This window comes from Nicotiana tomentosiformis, chromosome 2 (assembly GCF_000390325.3).
Source record: "Nicotiana tomentosiformis chromosome 2, ASM39032v3, whole genome shotgun sequence".
Classification (NCBI taxonomy): domain Eukaryota; kingdom Viridiplantae; phylum Streptophyta; class Magnoliopsida; order Solanales; family Solanaceae; genus Nicotiana; species Nicotiana tomentosiformis.
This window is the reverse complement of record NC_090813.1, coordinates 30,740,618-30,760,252: the sequence shown is the minus strand read 5'-3', so window position 1 is coordinate 30,760,252 and position 19,635 is coordinate 30,740,618. Positions and strand designations below refer to the sequence as shown.

At 40.4% G+C, this 19,635-nt stretch overlaps 2 protein-coding genes across 2 annotated transcripts; one reads left to right on the top strand and one right to left on the bottom strand.

Annotated features, from left to right (window-relative positions):
* Positions 1-1,744: 1,744 nt before the first annotated feature.
* LOC138904556 (uncharacterized) lies at positions 1,745-2,596 on the bottom strand. Its single transcript, XM_070193061.1, has 2 exons — positions 2,351-2,596; positions 1,745-2,284 (listed from the first exon to the last, which is right to left on the bottom strand). Exons 1-2 carry the CDS (start codon positions 2,594-2,596, stop codon positions 1,745-1,747), a joined length of 786 nt encoding a protein of 261 aa, XP_070049162.1.
* Positions 2,597-12,918: 10,322 nt separating this feature from the next.
* On the top strand, positions 12,919-13,827 carry LOC104113350 (uncharacterized). The gene has a single exon (XM_009623477.2). The coding sequence runs from the start codon at positions 12,919-12,921 to the stop codon at positions 13,825-13,827; it is 909 nt and encodes a 302-aa protein (XP_009621772.2).
* Positions 13,828-19,635: the final 5,808 nt, after the last annotated feature.

Here is a 19,635-nt window from a genome sequence, read left to right as displayed (position 1 = left end):
ATTATAGCCTACCATCAACACCCCACACTTAAACCATTTCTCGTCCTCGAGCAATCAAACTACACTTTATATAGACATGACCTTTTTAAACAACGGTCATAACTCATCACACCAAGAATAATTAAAATAGATTAAGCACAATACCATAACATCCTAGCCTCAAGATTTAACTCAAAAGTACCACGCATTAATTATAACCCGTTCATTTACTCTAATACAGAGGTCAACGACATTACCTTTCCTTCATGAATCAAGTGCCATCACACAACAATAGAGAGTAGTTGCAAAAATAATAAAGTTTAAGAACAATTAGGAACTCAAGATAGAAAGCATTCACTCACTTTCAGAAGTAATATTCATGTGCTACAGAAGACGTACCATACGCTTTCCCGTAATGTATTACTCTACTAATTGAGTTCATTCAGTCAAGGATCAAGTAGGACTTTATTTGGTTGTAATGTAGGCTGCGGGATGGGTAGGATATATTTAGATATATTGACTACACCTCCGTAAGCACTTTAATACATACGCTTCATTGTTCAAAACCCCACACTTATGTTAAACCATAACTCCACCCTTACATCAATATATGTCAACTCCCAACTTCTTTAAGCACAAATACATTAAAAATTACCACAGATCAATGAATATTTGCACAACAATGCAACTATATGTTTTTCAATTCACGTGGCTCTTATATTTAATTTTTTTCAAAACAGTGCACCTTTCTCCTTATTTCATTAGTTCCACTCAAAAACCAACCAACACCCCACACTTTGACTTTTACAAAGTTCATAACAATTTTAAGTGCTCAAGAGAGGTAAAATGGTTAAGGCTTGTAATATGGTTGCCAAAGAAATAGGATTATAGGCTCAAAGAGGTTAACTAAAATACATAACAATTAGGTGGGTACAACATATAACTGGTTCAACAAAGAAACGCATATATCACTTTCAAGACTGAATAAAACTACTATTTCGCTTTGCAAACACACGGGGCAAGCTCTAGACATCAAATACAATGCACATAATACACGAAAACTCACACACACATGGCACATAACTCACTCAGGATCGGAATCATCAAGACACACTAGTCAAAGCAGTTAAGCAAAGTTAAGATCGTACCATTTAAGGTGCTTATACAAGAGTCAAAAAATTCAGCCTACGCGTCACAACTAAGGCACTTACTATTCTCAAGGCATAATACAGTCAAGAGATATTGCTTTCATTTCAAATCACAGCACAAGTTTTCCTACTCCTAAAAAAATAAAACTAACTATGCTCGGTTCAAACAAAACCCTTGGAAAAGAACCGCGGCACAAAGAAAAACCAAGGGGGAATTATTATACTACCTAAAGAAAATAATATTTTTTTTTCTTAACTTTATCCCTCAAGAAACATGTCGAATGACATCCATCATCGGGAAAAATAAAAACATTTAACATTTTCAATCAAATGAATTACACAAAAACACATAGACATTTATAAATTCTATACATATATACATCTCCACCCCACACTTTATATTATTTCATGTCCCTATGACATACAAATAAAAAGAAATAGGTAAGGATAACTTCCCTGAACATCTAGTCGGAGTTTGAGTCGAAGTTGGGCTTCATCCCTCGCGCCCGAACTAGTACACTCATCCATGTAGATAGCTTCTTCTCAGCCTTCTTGGGATACACCCCACACTTATCTTTTCCACTCCCTGCAGCCTTCTCTGTCATGCCCTTCACTTTTCATACCACACTAGCAGCTAGCTTCTCCCTTTTTACCCCCGTTTCTACATCCATCTCAAAAGTCACAGTTTTCTCACCTACTCTAAGCATGAATTTTCTATCATGTATATCTAATAATGCTTTACCCGTTGCTAGGAATGGTCTTCCTAGGATGAGGGTGACCTCCTCATTCTCTTCCATATTAACTACTATGAAATCCACAAGAAATACAAACTTATCTACCCGAACTAAGATATCTTCAACTATTCCCTCGGGTACTAGAGTCATTTGGTCTGCCAGCTGCAAAGATATTGGTGCAGACCTTATCTCTCCAATCTCCTTCTCCAGTTTCCTGTAAATAGATAGAGGCATTAAATTAATTGAGGCACCGGAATCACATAGAGACTTATCAAAATTAGTAGTGCCTAAAGAGCAAGGTATTGTAAAACTCCCTGGATCTCCACACTTTTGTGGGAGTTTGTTTTGCAATATTGCACTGCAATACTCTATGAGCTTCACCACTAAGGTCTCTTCTATTTTCCTCTTCTTTGTTAGGATCTCCTTCAAGAACTTGGCATAAGTCGATATTTGTGAGAGCACTTATGTGAATGGTAGGTTTACATGAACCTTTTTTAGCACATCTAGAAATCTCTTGAACTTCTTGTCCATCTTTTCTCTACTTAGCTTTTGGGGAAAAGGCAGCGCAAGCATATACTTGCTCGCCTCAGGTTCCTCCCTTCTCGAGTTTTCTTCCTTCTTTTTTTCGACACAACTTTTTAGTTGCTCCCCGCTTTCTTTTTCATGTCTTAGATCTTTTTGGATTGGGGTGAGATCTTTCAACATTTGCCAACTTCTAAAAGTTACAACATTCATTGTTTCTTTGGGATTTCTTTATGTATCAGCCGGGATTGTTCTTGGGTCTCTCTTAGACATTAGAGTAGCTTAGTGCCCAACCTGTCTTTCCAGACTTCGAAAAGATGTACCAAATTTTTTGATAGTTGCATCATGGGCACCAAGCCTCTCATCCGTCTTGATAATGAAGGCCTTCATAAGATCTTCCATGCTAGGTTGATTCGACTGTGGAGATTAATACTGCTGCCTCTGCTGATTTGAAAACTTGGAGCTCCTTATTCCTGGAATTTGGGGTTGTTTTGTTGCCATGCATTTGCAGTACCCCCATGTGAACTCCATGAAAAATCGGGGTGTCTCTGGCCCATTGAATTAAAATTATAGTTTCCTACATCATTCACTTCCTCCATTGAGGCTTGACACTCAAGAGTAGGGTGTCCTCTTCCACATATATCACAAGCTGTGTGGTGTACATTTTGCATCGAAGCTATGGTTAGCTTTCATATTTCTTTAGCCATAGCATCAAGTTGTACTTGCGCAGATGTAGTAGCATCAATTTGGTGAACACCAATTGATTGTCTTCTTTCCACACTATCAGAGGGCCTCTGATTAGCATCTTCGGATAAGTCATCAGGAATTGTAACTATCTCCTCAGGTGTATTCTTCATAAAGGGTCCTCCAACTGCATTGCTCAATGTTCTATGAGAGGTTGGTGTCAATTCATCCCAAATATCCTGGAGTTGCATCCAGAGTTCAATTCCGCTATGTTGACACCTCCTAACTATCTCCTTAAACCTCTCCCGTGCTTCAAAAAGTAGTTTCATTCTCTTTGTGGCAGAAGTTATGGATTTCTCTTCTACACTTAACCGTCTTAGCTGAGGAGAAATATTTATCAAGAAATTTTCTGGTCATTTCCTCCCATTTTCTAATTGATCCATTTGGTAAGTGATGTGCCGGAGAATTTCGGCACTTTTGACACCGATTACATAAACTTTAGCTCGTCTTTCAAAGAATTTTTAGTTAATTCTTATGAAGTTTTGGTGTTTTGTAGTGCATGAGACTTGAAGACCCAAAAACATGAAAAAGAATTCAAAAAGCCACAAAAGGGAAGGAATGCTGCAAGTATGCGACCACAGAAGTAATATGCGGAGCGCATAAATACTGCAAACTGAAGCAGATTTTTGGCCAACTGAAGAGAAGAATGTGTGGTCCATTATGCGGTCTCATAACACTTCTGCGAACCGCATAATGACCACACAATTGCAATTAAAGAATCTGCGTAGCACTTCTATGATGCAAAATGCGGTCGCATAACCGATATGCGGACCGCATAATGGAAATGCGGTGGAAATCTGGGCTTGAAGATCTGAAATTCTGTGATGCAAGTGTCAACTATGCGGACCGCATACATGGTATGCGACCATTATACGATCGCAGAAGTGCTCTGCAGGGGCATTTTTGTCAAATCTTGACCCCAACTTTTAGTCCACTATAAATAGATTTACTAGGGTTTTTGTGGGTCATTGAGTCAGAAAAAAAGGCTACCTTTAGAGCAATGAATGCACCTTTGTTTTGGAAGCTTTTGAAGAAAGAATCTTGTAACATTGTAAGCTTTATGACTTCATTTATTGCTTTGTTCTTGGATTCTAGTATGAGTAGCTAGTTTTAACTACTAAGGTTGTGGACCCTAAATGGGTGTAATGTTAATGAGTGTTTACCATTGATATATATATATATATATATATATATATATATATATATATATATATATATATATATATATAATGGTTGGTTGATATTTATTCAGTTCTTATACTTCATGTATTGTTAGTGGTTGCAAACATTAACTAATTCCATTTCACTCTATCTTTACTTGGAAAAGTGGGTTAGGGTTTAGTAGAATTGAATATCAAAAACTCAAGGCTTTAAACCTTGTTTAATAGAATCGCCTAGGAATAAGTGGGTTCTAGTTGGCATAAATTGGTTATTTTTAATTACAAATCTTTTATATTTTGGAAAATCTTAAAGAGAAGATATTACCCAACTATTGGGAAATATTGGGTAATCACTTATAAACCATTTACCTATCAAAGGACTTTCCATTAGAAATATATCATATTAACACTGATAGCATTACATTCCATCGATGGGGACACAACCTTGATTTCCTTAATCAAATTAAATACATTCTCACAATACAATAGTCTTCTTTATTATATAGAATCACAACACCATTTTCAAACTAGCAGAATAGAATTACGACTTAAGTCAAGTTTTACACTATTTAAGTAATCGGTTTACACCTATTCCCTGTGGTATTCGACCCTAAACTAGTCGGGTTACTATATTTGGCATCGACCGCCTTACACCATTTATTTAGGGGTAATTTGAGTGCATCAGTAAGCTTCGAATCCACTACTTCGCATCATCTTTAAGTGTAAAGGGGAATGCCCTTAAATACACTACATGACACAACTCAATGAGATGGAATGCCTCTGAGAGTGCAGCCATGTATAAGGAAAGAATGAAGTTTGTTCATGAAAAGAACATCTTGAAGCGGGAATTCAAATCCGATGACTTGGTCTTACTCTTCAACGTAAGACTCAAGTTATTTCCGAGCAAACTCAAATTCAAATGGTCTGGCCCGTTCAAAGTTGTAAATGTGTCCCCTTATGGTGCTATCGAATTGGAGTCGGAGGACGGGACTCAAACTTTCAAAGTAAATTGCCAACGGGTTAAGAATTACCTTGGCACCACAGGAGAAAAGCACCTAGTAGAACAAATTGCTCTCAAGGATAGTCCTACACCAACCACTGAGTAGCCCAAACGGGATCGACATCGTCGTGCCGCGACGTTAAATCAAGCGCTTCTTGGGAGGCAACCCATGTGTGGTAACACTCTTTTGTTAGTTTTTCATTTATGTAGGTTTAGTTGTTATTGTTGAGAAGGTTGACATGTGTGTTAGAATGCAGGTAGTCCAAAATACCATGAACAGGGTGCACGTACTGAGGTAATTGAAGGAAAGAAGGGTTTGTGGTTTGCGGCAACTATGCGGTCGCATAATTACTTTGCGAACTGCATAGTGTTCGCAAACATAGTTAGAGAAATTGGCAAGATGGGTCTGCAAAAATGCGGTAAGGTTTCAGATTTTGCGGCCCGTGTAACAACTATGCGACCATAGAAATCATCGCAAAATAAAGTTTGGGCAACCCAGTCCTTAATCCACCGCATAACACATATGCGACAACATAATGTGTTATGCGATCCACTTGCCCACCGTAAAATGCTCAGGTATAACACCCTAAACCTTCCGCATACCTTCACTCTCACTCACACTCGAACACTGTACAACACACACAAAATCAAAAACAAAGAGAAATAGAAGAAAAAGCCAAAATCATTCGAATCACACAAAAAATCACATAACAAGGATCAGCATTGCGGAAAGATTCACCTCGTTCACATCTCAAAATTAATTTTTATCTTGCTCAAACATCTGGTATGTGATTCTCTTCCCTCTTTCTCGTGGTTATGTTGCATAATATCAATTACTTGAACTCATTTCCTCTACTTTCCTCTCAAACCTTTGCTGTGGGGACCTGGGTGGGAGATTCGTGGGTCATTATTTTACATTCGAGTGGGGTTTGACCAATTTTGACTGAGGAAGACGACCTTTGCGGTCCGCATAATAGGTTTGTGGTCAGCAAAGTCATCGCAAACTGGATCCCTAGGTGGCCTGGTACAACGTGATTCTGCGATGGAGTATGCGGCTGCAAACTCATTTTGCGGACCGCAAAGCTGTCGCAAACATGGTCAGAAACAATTGTTATTCTAGTGAGCAGAAATGCGACCGTTTTCGTGATCGCATAATTATTTGCCTCTTGTGTGTTGAAATTCTGCGATGTGTTTGCGGTTCGCAAAGTGGTTATGCGATCGCATAACCCATCGCAAAATTTGTTTGTTTTATTCATTTTCTCTCAATGTGATTCATTCATTTTTTTTATTTTTTTTTTTGACAGTAATGGCACCAAAAAAGTCTCTCTCATTGCGATCACCTCCCGCTCGAGGAAACAAATGAGCTGCTGCACTGAGCCAACAAGCCCAGCAATCAAAATGCCCAAGGCCTAAAAGAGCCCGAAGCACTTCTGAGCACTCCTCACAATTTGAAGAGGAGGAGGCACAGACTGATCTCATGCCATACGTTGACTTGCATGCTGAAACACGACGGAAGAGTGGGGAAGATCATAGATTTTTGGTCGTAGGCTCGTGGAATCTGTACATAAATGGGCTAGCAAAGAGAAAGATTCTTGAAGATAAGAAACTAAGCCTAAACTGTCTAAAAGAGAAACCCTCATGTGATTGAAAACTTAATAAAGAGGTAATGAGAGTTCTTCAATGAAGTCCCGAAGGAGAATAACGAGACACTCACGAGGGAATTCTATGTTGCTTATGCTGCCTCCACAAATGCTGAGCAGAAGCAGAACCGGGTATTCTTGCAATCTGCCCAAGTTCGAGGGGTCCAAGTAATCTGTGATGCCGTATCCATAAATGACATATATTTTCAGGATTGGTCGTTAGGCACGGCTGAGTATAATGCAACACTTGCCAATAAAGAATTCGAGCGTGCTTGGGTTGATTCCGTTATAGACAAGGGAACCCCCTCATGGATAGTTCCGTGCCAAAAGATTCACAAGTAGGATCTCACTCAGGAGGGCCGATATTGGCTCAGTTTTGTCTGCTCCCGTATGATACCTACGAGAAATGAAACAGACATAAACATCGAAAAGGCAATCCTCATTGCATTCATCATGAAGGGCATAAAGGTTGATGTGGGCGAAATTATATTCAAGGAGATTAGGATCAGAGCGAATCAGAAAGAAACATCACTTCCTTTCCTGTGTTTGATCACTACTCTGTGTAAAGCTGTGGAAGTGCCTCCTATTCCCAAACATGACCGCATTGAAAACACTCTCCAAGATATTGACATCACTCGGATTAGTGATGTCGCAGACAATGTGGTGGACATCCCACTAGAGACTTCACTAAATCCTCCATCAGACTTAGCAGCACTTGCTGCTCCCTCACTGCATGACACTCCCTCCGTACTAGCCACCTCCATATCCACTCCTAAGTCAACCACTGCACAGCTACCTGCTACCTTACCAGCTCTATCAAAGCTAGGTTTACTAGTCCAACATGCCAATGCCAAGGTAGACAGACCGACAAAGGAACTCCCAGCTCTTATTAGGCAAGCACTGGCCCCTATCCAAGCCTCAGTGTGCGTTTTTCAACAACAACATCAATCCTATAAAGATCGCCTCAAGCACTTTGAAGTGCGACTTGAAAGGGTCGAGAGAGGCGAAGCTGGAGATATTCCTAAACTCCAACAGGATGTCGCAGAGCTGAAATCAGAACTACACAAGATGCAAAATTTGGAGTTTGACTTGATCTCCCTTCTCTCGGAGGAAGGTGAGCAGGGCACTGGAAATTCCCACGTTCCGAGCTTGGACGTGGATTTCACAAACCTTATGACAACTCTAGAAGCTCAAGGTACTGAGACTTCAAAGGCTCAGGATTCCATTAAACACATCGCCACTCCTTCAGATGAGGGATCCGGAGAGTCTGAGGGGGAGACTGATGAGGGAGACACTGAAGCGGAGGAAACTGATGAGGAGGCATTGGTTGAGGAGACTTAGGATCAACAGAACAATAGAGGCAAATAAGTTGTAGTCTCTACAGATATACATGATGAAGAGGAAGCATATGTGCAAACAGCAATTGCACACTCTATTGCACACATGGTCGCAAAGGCAAATCCATCGACCATGCAGCCATCGATGGGAGAGGCTAGCAGCTCCCAGGTTCTAGTCCCAGCCTCACAGCAGGTGGATCTTCCTGTTCCAGCCTTAGAGACCACCACTCATTCTGAGGTCCCATATGTTGCTGCCACAGTGCCAGCAGTTGATCCCACAGTTGCCCCCGCTGCTTCAGTCCCTCCGAGTGCCTAGTGCACCCCAGGAAGCCCCTAAACTTTGCTTTTACATTCTCTATGCATTGGGAACATCGTATGCCTTTTAGTTGGGGGTGGGGTAGTCATATTTTGTGTAAACATTATACATAAACTCTTTTCTTTAATAGTATAGATTGGTAGTTAGCAATGAATTCCCCCTTGTTTTTTCTACACCGGGTTCTTTTCCAAGGGTGTAATAGTAGAACCGCGGCAGTAGCATAAAAGGTTTTGACTTGTTTGGTGTTGATTGTTCTAGCTTCAAGCATGTATTGAATTTTTGTGAATAAATGGTACCCTTCCTTCTTTTGTATATATCTAAATAAAAAGGGTAATGGTTAGTCATTCTTGTGAACTTGAGGCTCGCTCTCTGACTTTATGCTTACTCAGAATCTTACATGTCATGTAATGAAGGCTTTGAGTTGCCTTGCATTCACTTGAGGGCTGAAACTATGTTGAGTCGAACAGTTCATGCTTTGTGAGTGAGTGAGGATTTGTATAAATAATGCATATGCTTAACTTGTGATGTCTAGAACTTTCCTGCTTGACTTCTTAGTGCAAATCTCAGGTTAATGATTGGGTGCTGAAATGATCTTAGGTTATCTTTGTGTCTACTAGCTAATTTTGACCAAATTGACCTCCTTAGTACATAAATTACCCTAGTTACCCCCGTTGAGCCGTTAACCTTTTATTTGGCTACCACATTACAAACTTTTATCCCGTTGTGAAATAATTTCTTCTTTCGAACCCATCCCTCCTTGAACGAGTAAGAATGAGGCTAAAAGCCTAAGTTGGGGGTGCTGGTAAAAAGTGAAAATTGGTAACCTCAAAGTTGTATATATGAAGAAACTCAAGCTCCGAAAACTCGTTGGTTTGTGGTATTCTTAGTTCCTTAAAAGTTCCGCTTAATGGCAATGAGGGTGTGCAATTCATCAGGTGCAATCAGCAATGCCCCTACTCAATACCCATTTTGATTTATCGTGCCATCAAAGTCAAATTTGAGAAAACGAGCGGAGTCTTGTAGAAACCGAAGAAATACTTTGATGTGGTTCTATGTCGGTAACTCGAGGTCCATAAGTGCTATGTAGTAAAGAAGAAAAATGTATGTAGAGTTTAAGGAGGGTATAGCCACTACATTCCCAAATATTCATCCAACCCATCCCGAAGTCCTTGGTGATCTATAGCCAATCATTCTTGAGATAGCAGCAAGTTAAAATAAGGGCAAGCGTATGGACTGATACTTGTAGCAAGTAGCTTTCGTTCCAAGTGCAAGAGTGTTTTGATTGCATCCCCTGTACATATGTGTGAGTTGGGGATTTTCTTTGTTGTGAACGTGCATGAATTGCAAGATTTAGCAGAAGTTAGGTTCTTGAAGTAGAATACAAGTGCACACTTAGTTGTGAGTAGCATTTTGTCATTTTGGTTGAGGCTCGAAGTTCACAAGTTTATTAGTCGAATTGTTAAATGATAGTTGTCTTCCATGAAGGGTAAATAAAAGAAGTTACATGCTTGTTAGCTGACAGTTAAAATCATCTACAATCACTATTGTTTTGTGACATGTCAGAAATCGAAGTAGTATATGATAGGATAATTTCGTTTTAGTTGCTTGAGTACAAGCAAGAGTTTAAGTTGGGGTGTTGATGTGCCGTAGAATTTCGGCACTTTTGATACCAATTACATAGACTTTAGCTCGTCTTTCAATGTATTTTTAGTTAATTCTTATGAAGTTTTGGTGTTTGGTAGTGCATGAGACTTGAAGACCAAAAACCATGGAAAAGAAGTCAAAAAGCTACAAAAGGGCAGGAATGCTGCAAGTATGCGACCGTAGAAGTAATATGCGGACCGCATAATTACCGCAAACTGAAGAAGATTTTTGGCCAACTGAAGAGAAGAATATGCGGTCCATTATGCGTTCGCATAACACTTCAGCGAACCGCATAATGACCGCACAATTGCAATTGAAGAATCTGCATAGCACTTCTGCGATGGAAAATGCGATCGCATAACTGATATGCGGACCGCATAATGGAAATGCGGTGGAAATCTGGGCTTGAAGATCTGAAATTCTGCGATGCAAGTGTCAACTATGCGGACCGCATACATGGTATGCGACCATTATGCGGTCGCAGAAGGGCTCTGCAGGGGCATTTTTATCAAATCTTGACCTCGACTTTTAGTCCACTATAAATAGATTTACTAGGGTTTTTGTGAATAATTGAGTCAGAAAAAGAGGCTACTTTTAGAGCATTGAATGCACCATTGGTTTGGAAGCGTTTGAAGAAGGAATCTTGTAACTTTGTAAGCTTTATGACTTCATTTATTGCTTTGTTCTTGGATTCTAGTATGAGTAGCTTGTTTTAACTACTAAGGTTGTGGACCCTAAATGGGTATAATGTTAATGGGTGTTTACCATTGAATATATATATATATATATATATATATATATATATATATATATATATATATATAATGGTTGGTTGATATTTATTCAGTTCTTATGCTTCATGTATTGTTAGTGGTTGCAAACATTAACTAATTCCATTTCACTCTATCTTTACTTGAAAAAGTGGGTTAGGGTTTGGTAGAATTGAATATAAAAAACTCAAGGCTTTAAATTTTGTTTAATAGAATTGCCTAGGAATAAGTGGGTTCTAGTTGGCATAAATTGGTTATTTTTAATTACAACTCTTTTATATTTGGAAAAATCTTAAAGAGAAGATATTACCCAACTATTGGAAAATATTGGGTAGTCACTTATAAACCATTTGCATATCAAAGGACTTTTCATTAGAAATATATCATATTAACACTGATAGCATTACATTCCATCGATGGGGACACAACCTTGGTTTCCTTAATCAAATTAAATACATTCTCACAATACAATAGTCTTCTTTACTACACAGAATCACAACACCATTTTCAAGCTAACAGAATAGAATTACGACTTAAGTCAAGTTTTACACTATTCAATTAATCATTTCACACCTATTCCCTGTGGGATTCACCCCCAACCTAGTTGGGTTACTATATTTGATATCGACCGCCTTACATTATTTATTTAGGTGTAATTTGAGCGTATCAAATTTTGGCACTGTTGTTGGGGAATGCGATTTTGAAATTACTATTTAATGTTTGCTTTACTTTACGTCTTTTTCTATTCCATCACACTTTGCTTGCTTTGCTTGGTGTGCTAGGTAAACATCGCAGAGTATGAAGAAGAAGAAGAAGAAGAAGAAGAAGAAGAGAATCCTTTTGCGGATATAGATGAGTACATCGAGGATACAAATGCCATTGTCTCTCCACGAGTTGATGTTGCTACCTTCAAGGTGGAACATGGTTTGATCCTAATGCTTAAAGCAGAGGGGTTTTTCAGAAATTCTACCGATGATGATCTGACACAACATCTTAGAAACTTTTTGGGTGTGTGTGCGATGCACAAGCAGAACAACGTGTCAGATGATGCCCTAAGACTGAGGGTATTCAAGTACTCATTAGATGGAGAAGCGAGGAAATGGATCCAAAATCTACCACCTCATTCCATTCATTCTTGGCATGAGCTCGTCCGAGCTTTCCTAGCTAAATGGTTCCCACAAAGCAAGAAGTCTGAGCTCAGAGATAAAAGTTTCTTCTTCAAGCAACTATAGGGGAACACCTATATGAGGCATGCGATCGATTCAAACTATATCTAGTGAGGTCGTCGAATCATGGTTTTTCGAACACAATCTTGTTGGAGAAGTTTTACATGGGTTTGGATCCGTTGAACCAATCCATAGCCAAAAATGTGGCGGATGGATCTTTTATGGACAAAACATTTACAAGGGTCACACAAATCCTTGACAAGATGGCAAAACATAATCAAGCTTGGCACTCGGAAGATACCAAGGGTGGAATTGCATACGGTACTCCCTTTTTGACCAACATGATTAAAGAGAACCAAAAGAGAGATCAAGTAATTGTCGGGCTTGCCACCAACATTAATGTGTTAACCAAGATGTTCACTGAAAGCCAAACAAAAAAGATAAATGATGTGGAAGATGTGCAACTCTTGTCAAACGAAGATTGCGAGGAAGAAAATTATGTCCATAATTCTCAAGGCGGTTACCAAAGACAATCCTACCAAGGTCCCGGACAACAAAATCAATGGAGGCCTAACCTGAAAGAGCAAGGCCATCAAAAGTGGTGAAATGATCAAGGTGGTTCAAGTCAAGGTAATTGGAGTAACAACAACAACAACTATTCAAACCGGAGTTCAAACCCCTATGTTCCACCAAAGGGTCAATAATCTAGCTCTTCGCATTATAAGAAAAGTACTTCAAATGAGTCCAAATTGGAGAATATGCTTGAAAGAGTATTGCAAAATCAAGAAAGAAACAACACTTCAATGGAGAACATGGTCAAACTTGTGGGGTCACACACCGCATCCATACAAAAGCTGGAAATGCAAATGAGAGATCTATCAAGAGAGCAAAATCCGAAGCAAAAGGGCGCACTCCCAAGTGACACAATTGCAAACCTAAAAGTTAATGGGAGTGGACCGACTTCTTATTATATGGCAATCACAACTCGAAGCGGGAAAGTACTTCAAGGAGAGAATGAACAAATGGTTGAAGTGAATGATCTTGAACAAGAGGTTGAGGTGCCAATTATTGTTGAAGTTAAAAAGCTCCCAAAAGAAGTGAAAGTCGAAGAAGTGAACCGTGAAGAGGTCAAGGAAAAGGTAAAAGAGGCACCAAAAGCTCTAGCACTAATTCCTAGACCTCCCCTTCATTTCCCTCAAAGACTTTCTAGGAAGGTTGATGATAGCAAACTCGAGAAATTCTATGACATTCTCAAGCAATTATCGGTGAACATTCCATTTATAGAAGCATTTCAAGAGATGTCGGGTTTTGCTAAATACTTGAAGGACTTTATCACCAAGACTAAACCCACCAAGAATGAAGTGGTGAATGTGACTCACCGGGTTAGTTCCATCATTGCAACAACTATCGTTCAAAAGAAAGAAGACCCGAGAGCCTTCACCATTCCATGCACTATTGGGTTGCGAGATTTTGCAAGATCTCTTTGTGATAATGGGGCTAGCATCAACTTGATGCCTCTTGCTATTTACAAGCAAGAGGGGTTAGGTAGGCCGCTGCCTACAAGCATGAGGTTGCAAATGGTTGATCGTTCAATCAAGAGATTGGTGGGGATTATTGATGATGTCCTTGTGAAAGTGGGAAAGTTCCTCCTTCCCGCCGATTTGTGATCCTTGATTGTGCTGTTGATAAAGAAATCCCTATCATCTTAGGGAAACCATTCCTTGCTACCGGAGGAGCACTTATGGATTCAGAACGAAATGAGATCAAGTTATGAGTTAATGATAAAGAGGTAAACTTTCAAGCGAGTAAGGGTATGAATTTGCCACATGCATATGAGAGCATCTCAGTCATTGATGTTGTTGATGAGGTAGAAGGTGCAATTTATATGAAAATGGAAGAAGAATGCCTTGGTGAGGCTTTGCCGGCTATATTGGTGAATTTTGATGGTGAAGAAATGGAGGGGTCCATGGAATCGATGAATGCATTATAAGGACGTGGGTCCTACGCTTATGCACCAAAGAAACTTTCTCTTGACTTACAGAATAGAGTCACTCCCCCCGCCAAGCCTTCAATTATTGAGCCGCCACAACTTGAGCTCAAGCTACTTCCACCGCACTTAAGGTATAAATTTCTTGGCTCTAATGATACTTTACCAGTAATCGTTTCTTATTTGGTGAATGATGTGCAGGTAGATCATTTGTTGAATGTCCTAAGGGAACACCGACAAGCCATTGGGTGGACAATAGCGGACATCTGAGGGATTCCCGCCGGAATTTTTGAGCACAAGATACAATTGGAGCAAGAAAGTAAACCTAGCATGGAGCATCAAAGACGGTTAAACCCTTCCATGCAAGAGGTGGTGAAGAAAGAAATCATCAAGTGGTTAGATGCCGGGGTAGTTTACCCCATTACCGATAGTTCTTGGGTGAGCCCGGTGCAATATGTGCCGAAGAAAGGATGCATGACCGTGATCCAAAACGAGAACAATGAGCTCATCCCAATGAGAACTGTGAATGGATGGAGAGTTTGCATAGATTACCGGAAGCTCAACAGTGCTACTTGCAAAGACCATTTCCATATGCCTTTTATTGATCAAATGCTTGATCGGCTAGCGGGAAGGTCATTTTATTGCTTCTTGGATGGATATTCGGGCTATAACCAAATCAATATTGCCTTGGACGATCAAGATAAGACAACGTTCACATGCCCATATGGGACTTTTTCCTTTAGCCGTATGCCATTCGGGCTATGCAACGCCCCGACTACCTTTCAACAGTGCATGATGTCAATCTTCTCAGACATGGTGGAAGATTTCCTAGAGGTGTTTATGGATGACTTCTCTGTAGTGGGTGATTCCTTTGAGCATTTTCTTGACAACCTTAGACAAGTGCTCAAAACATGTGAAGAAACAAACCTTGTGCTAAACTGGGAGAAGTGCCACTTCATGGTTGATGATGGAATTGTTTTGGGCCACAAAATTTCCAAACAAGGCATAGAGGTTGACCGAGCAAAGATTGAAATCATTTCCAAGCTTCCTCCACCCACTTCAGTAAAAGGTGTCCGGAGCTTTTTGGGGCACGCTGGCTTCTATAGGCGTTTTATCAAGGACTTCTCCAAAATTGCAAATCCCATGTGCAAGCTCCTTGAAAAATATGCAAAGTTTGTATTTGATGAGAAGTGTATCAAAGCTTTTGAGGAATTGAAAGAAAAGCTCATCATGGCACCTATTATCGTCATACCCGATTGGTCCCTTCCATTTGAACTCATGTGTGACGCCAGTAGTATAGCTATTGGGGAGGTTCTTGGTCAACGGCATAAAAAACTCCTTCACCCTATCTACTATGCAAGCAAGACACTCAATGGTGCTCAAATGAATTATACTGTGACTGAGTAAGAACTTTTTGCCCTTGTCTATGCGTTTGAAAATTTTCAGGCCTATTTGTTGGGGTCCAAAGTGATAGTTTACACTTATCATGCTGCTCTTCACTATCTTATGGCAAAGAAGGATGCCAAACCAAGATTGATTCGGTGGGTCCTTTTGTTGCAAGAGTTTGACTTTGAAGTCAAGGATCGAAAAGGGATGGAAAATCAAGTTGCGGATCACCTATCTAGGCTTGAAGAGGCAGGGAGGCCAAAAGAGAACCTTAAAATCAATGATGCCTTTCCAGATGAGCACATATTGGCATTGTATAGCACGTTCGCTCCTTGGTTAGTGACCTTGCTCCCGATGGATTAGAAGCTTATCAAAAGAAAAAGTTCTTGCTGGAGTGTAGGCAATACTATTGGGAGGAGCCCTTTTTGTTCCGTATTTCTGCCGACAACATCATTCGGCGGTGTGTTCCGGAAGATAAGGTAATGCCAATTCCCAAGGCATGCCATGACTCCCTAGTTGGGGGCCATCATGGAGGAAACCAGACAACGGCAAAAGTGCTTGAATGTGTCTACTATTGGCCATCGATCTATCATGATGCAAATCAAATAGTTAAGGCAGGCGATAAATGTCAAAGACAAGGGTCAATTTCTAAAAAGCATGAGATGCCTATGAATTGTGTAATGGAGGTCGAGATCTTTGATGTGTGGAGGGTCGACTTCATGGGTCCATTCGTGAGCTCTTATGGCATGACATATATTATGGTGGTTGTGGACTACGTCTCCAAGTGGGTCGAGGCAGTCGCCTTGCCCAACAATGAGGCAAGGAGTGTGACCGAATTCTTGAAGAAGAACATATTCACGCGGTTTGGTACACCCAGGGCCATCCTTAGTGATGGTGGTTCTCAATTTTGCAACAAGTCTTTCACCGGGCTGCTCGAAAAGTATGGCGTAAAGTACAAGGTGGACACACCTTATCATCCTCAGTCAAGTGGTCAGGTTGAAGTTTCCAACAGGGAGATTAAAAACATCCTAGCAAAAACTGTCAATGCAAACAGGACCAACTAGTCAAGGAATTTAGATGATGTGTTGTGGGTATATCGCACAGCATTTAAGACCCCCATTGGCACATCACCATACCGGTTGGTTTTTAGTAAGGCGTGTCACTTGCCTGTGGAGCTTGAACACAAAGCCATGTGGGCTCTGAAAAAGTTGAATCTTGACTGGGCCGAAGCTGCTAACCTAAGAATGACACAACTCAATGAGATGGAAGAATTCTGTCTCCATGCCTATGAGATTGCAGCCATGTATAAGGAGAGAATGAAGTTTGTTCATGACAAGAAGATCTTGAAGCGGGAATTCAAATCTGGTGACTTGGTCTTACTCTTCAACTCAAGACTCAAGTTATTTCCGGGAAAACTCAAATCCAAATGGTCTGGCCCATTCAAAGTTGTAAATGTGTCCCCTTTATGGTGCTATCGAATTGGAGTCGGAGGATGGGACTCGAACTTTCAAAGTATATTGCCAACGGGTTAAGCATTACCCTAGCACCACAGGAGAAAAGCACCTGGTAGAACAAATTGCTCTCAAGGATAGTCCTACACCAACCATTGAGTAGCCCAAACGGGATCGACATCGTCGTGCCGCAACGTTAAATCAAACGCTTCTTGGGAGGCTACCCATGTGTGGTAATACTCTTTTGTTAGTTTTTCATTTATGTAGGTTTAGTTGTTATTGTTGAGCAGGTTGGCGTGTGTGTTAGAATGCAGGTAGTCCAAAATACCATGAATAGGGCACACGTACTGAGGTAATTGAAGGAAAGAAGGGTCTGTGATTTGCGGAAACTATGCGGTCGCATAATTACTTTGCGAACCGCATAGTGGTCGCAGACACAGTCAGAGAAATTGGCAAGATGGGTCTACAAAAATGCGATAAGGTTTCAGATTTTGCGGCCCGCATAACTACTATGCGACCGCAGAAATCATCGCAAAATAAAGTTTGGGCAACCCAGTCCTTAATCCACCGCATAACACATATGCAACTGCATAATGTGTTATGCGATCCACTTGCCCACCATAAAATGCTCAGGTATAACACCCTAAACCTTCCGTATACCTTCACTCTCACTCACACACGAACATTGTACAACACACACAAAATCAAAAATACAAAAACAAAGAGAAATAGAAGAAAAAGCCAAAAACATTCGAATCACACAAAAAATCACATAACAAGGATCAACATTGTGGAAAGATTCACCTCGTTCCCATCTCAAAATTAATTTTTATCTTGCTCAGACATCTGGTATGTTCTTCTCTTCCCTCTTTCTCGTGGTTATGTTGCATAATATCAATTGCTTGAACTCATTTCCTCTACTTTCCTCTCAAACCTTTGTTGTGGGGACCTGGGTGGAAGATTCGTGGTTCATTTTTTTACATTCGAGTGGGGTTTGACCAATTTTGACTAAGGAAGACGACCTTTGCGGTCCGCATAATAGGTTTGTGGTCAGCAAAGTCATCGCAAACTGGACCCCTAGGTGGCCTGGTACAATGTGATTCTGCGATGGAGTATGCGAATGCAAACTTGTTTTCCGGACCGCAAAGCTGCCGCAAACATGGTCAGAAACAATGCTCTTCTTGTGAGCAAGAATGCGACCGTTTTGTGGTCGCATAACACACTTTGTGGTCGTTTTCGTGATCGCATAATTGTTTGCCTCCTGTGTATTGTAATTCTGTGATGTGTTTGTGGTTCACAATACGGTTATGCGATCACATAACCCATCACAAAAGTTGTTTATTTCATTCATTTTCTCTCAACATGATTCATTTATTTTTTTTATTTTTTTTTTTTACAGGAATAGCACCAAAGAAGTCTCTATCATTGCGATCACGTCCCGCTCAGGGAAACAAATGAGATGTTGCCCTGAGCCAACAAGCCCAGAAATCAAAACGCCCAAGGCCTGAAACAGCCCGAAGCACTTCTGAGCACTCCTCCCAGTTTGAAGAGGAGGAGGCACAGACTGAGCTCATGCCATCCGTTGACTTGCATGCTGAAACACGACGGAAGATTGGGGAAGATTATAGATTTGGGGTCGTAGGCTCGTGGAATTTGTACAGAAATTAGCAAAGAGAAAGATTCTTGAAGAGAAGCAACTAAGCCTAAACGGTCTAAAAGAGCATTACCCTCATGTGATTGAAAACATAAAAAAGAGGCAATGGGAGTTATTCAATGATGTCCTGGAGGAGTATAATGAGACACTCGTGAGGGAATTCTATGTTACTTATGTTGCCTCCACAAATGCTGAGCAGAAGAGAAACCGGGTATTCTTACAATCTGCCCAAGTTCGAGGGGTCCAAGTACTCTGTGATGCCGCATACATAAATGACATATATTTTCAGGATTGGTCGTCAGGCACGGCTGAGTATAATGCCAAACTTTCCAATAAAGAATTCGAGCGTACCTGGGTTGATTCCGTTATAGCCAAGGGAACCCCCTCATGGATAGTTCAATCTTGATATTTTGAAAGCTCACCTCACACTCCTCAGACCATCTGAAAAGAGCACCCTTCTGGGTCAATCTAGTCATAGGTGCATAAATGGATGGGAAACCCTCTACAAAACGACGATAATACCCGATCAAACCAAGGAAACTCCGAATCGCGGTAGCTGAAGACGATCTGGGCCAACTCTGAACTGCTTCAATCTTCTTCGGATCTACCTTGATCCCCTCACCTGAGTGATAAACCAACATATTATACCTAGTCCTTTTCAGGTACTTGATTATATGTTTAACAGCGGTCCAATGTTCTCATCCAGGAATAGACTAAAATCTACTAACCATGCTAACAGCAAAGTATATATCAGGTCTAGTACATAGCATAGCATACATGAGATTCCCTACAATAGAAGCATAAGCGACCGCCTTCATCTTTTCTCTCTCATAAGTCATTTTTGGGGACTGATCTTTTGACAGAGAGATTTCATGCCTAAAAGGAAGAAAACCTTTCTTGGAATCTTGCATGCTAAACCTGGTGAAAATAGTATCAAGATAAACTGCTTGGGATAAGCCTAATATCCTTCGCTTGTGATCTCGCATAAGCTTAATCC

Bases quoted from the DNA above. Each gene is read 5' to 3' on its own strand.
- LOC138904556 (XM_070193061.1), bottom strand. From the start codon at position 2,596: ATGAATGTTGTAACTTTTAGAAGTTGGCAAATGTTGAAAGATCTCACC. The intron at 2,285-2,350 runs GTTCATGTAAAC...AAGTTCTTGAAG, and splicing joins TTCTAGATGTGCTAAAAAAG to GAGATCCTAACAAAGAAGAG.
- LOC104113350 (XM_009623477.2), top strand. From the start codon at position 12,919: ATGCTTGAAAGAGTATTGCAAAATCAAGAAAGAAACAACACTTCAATG.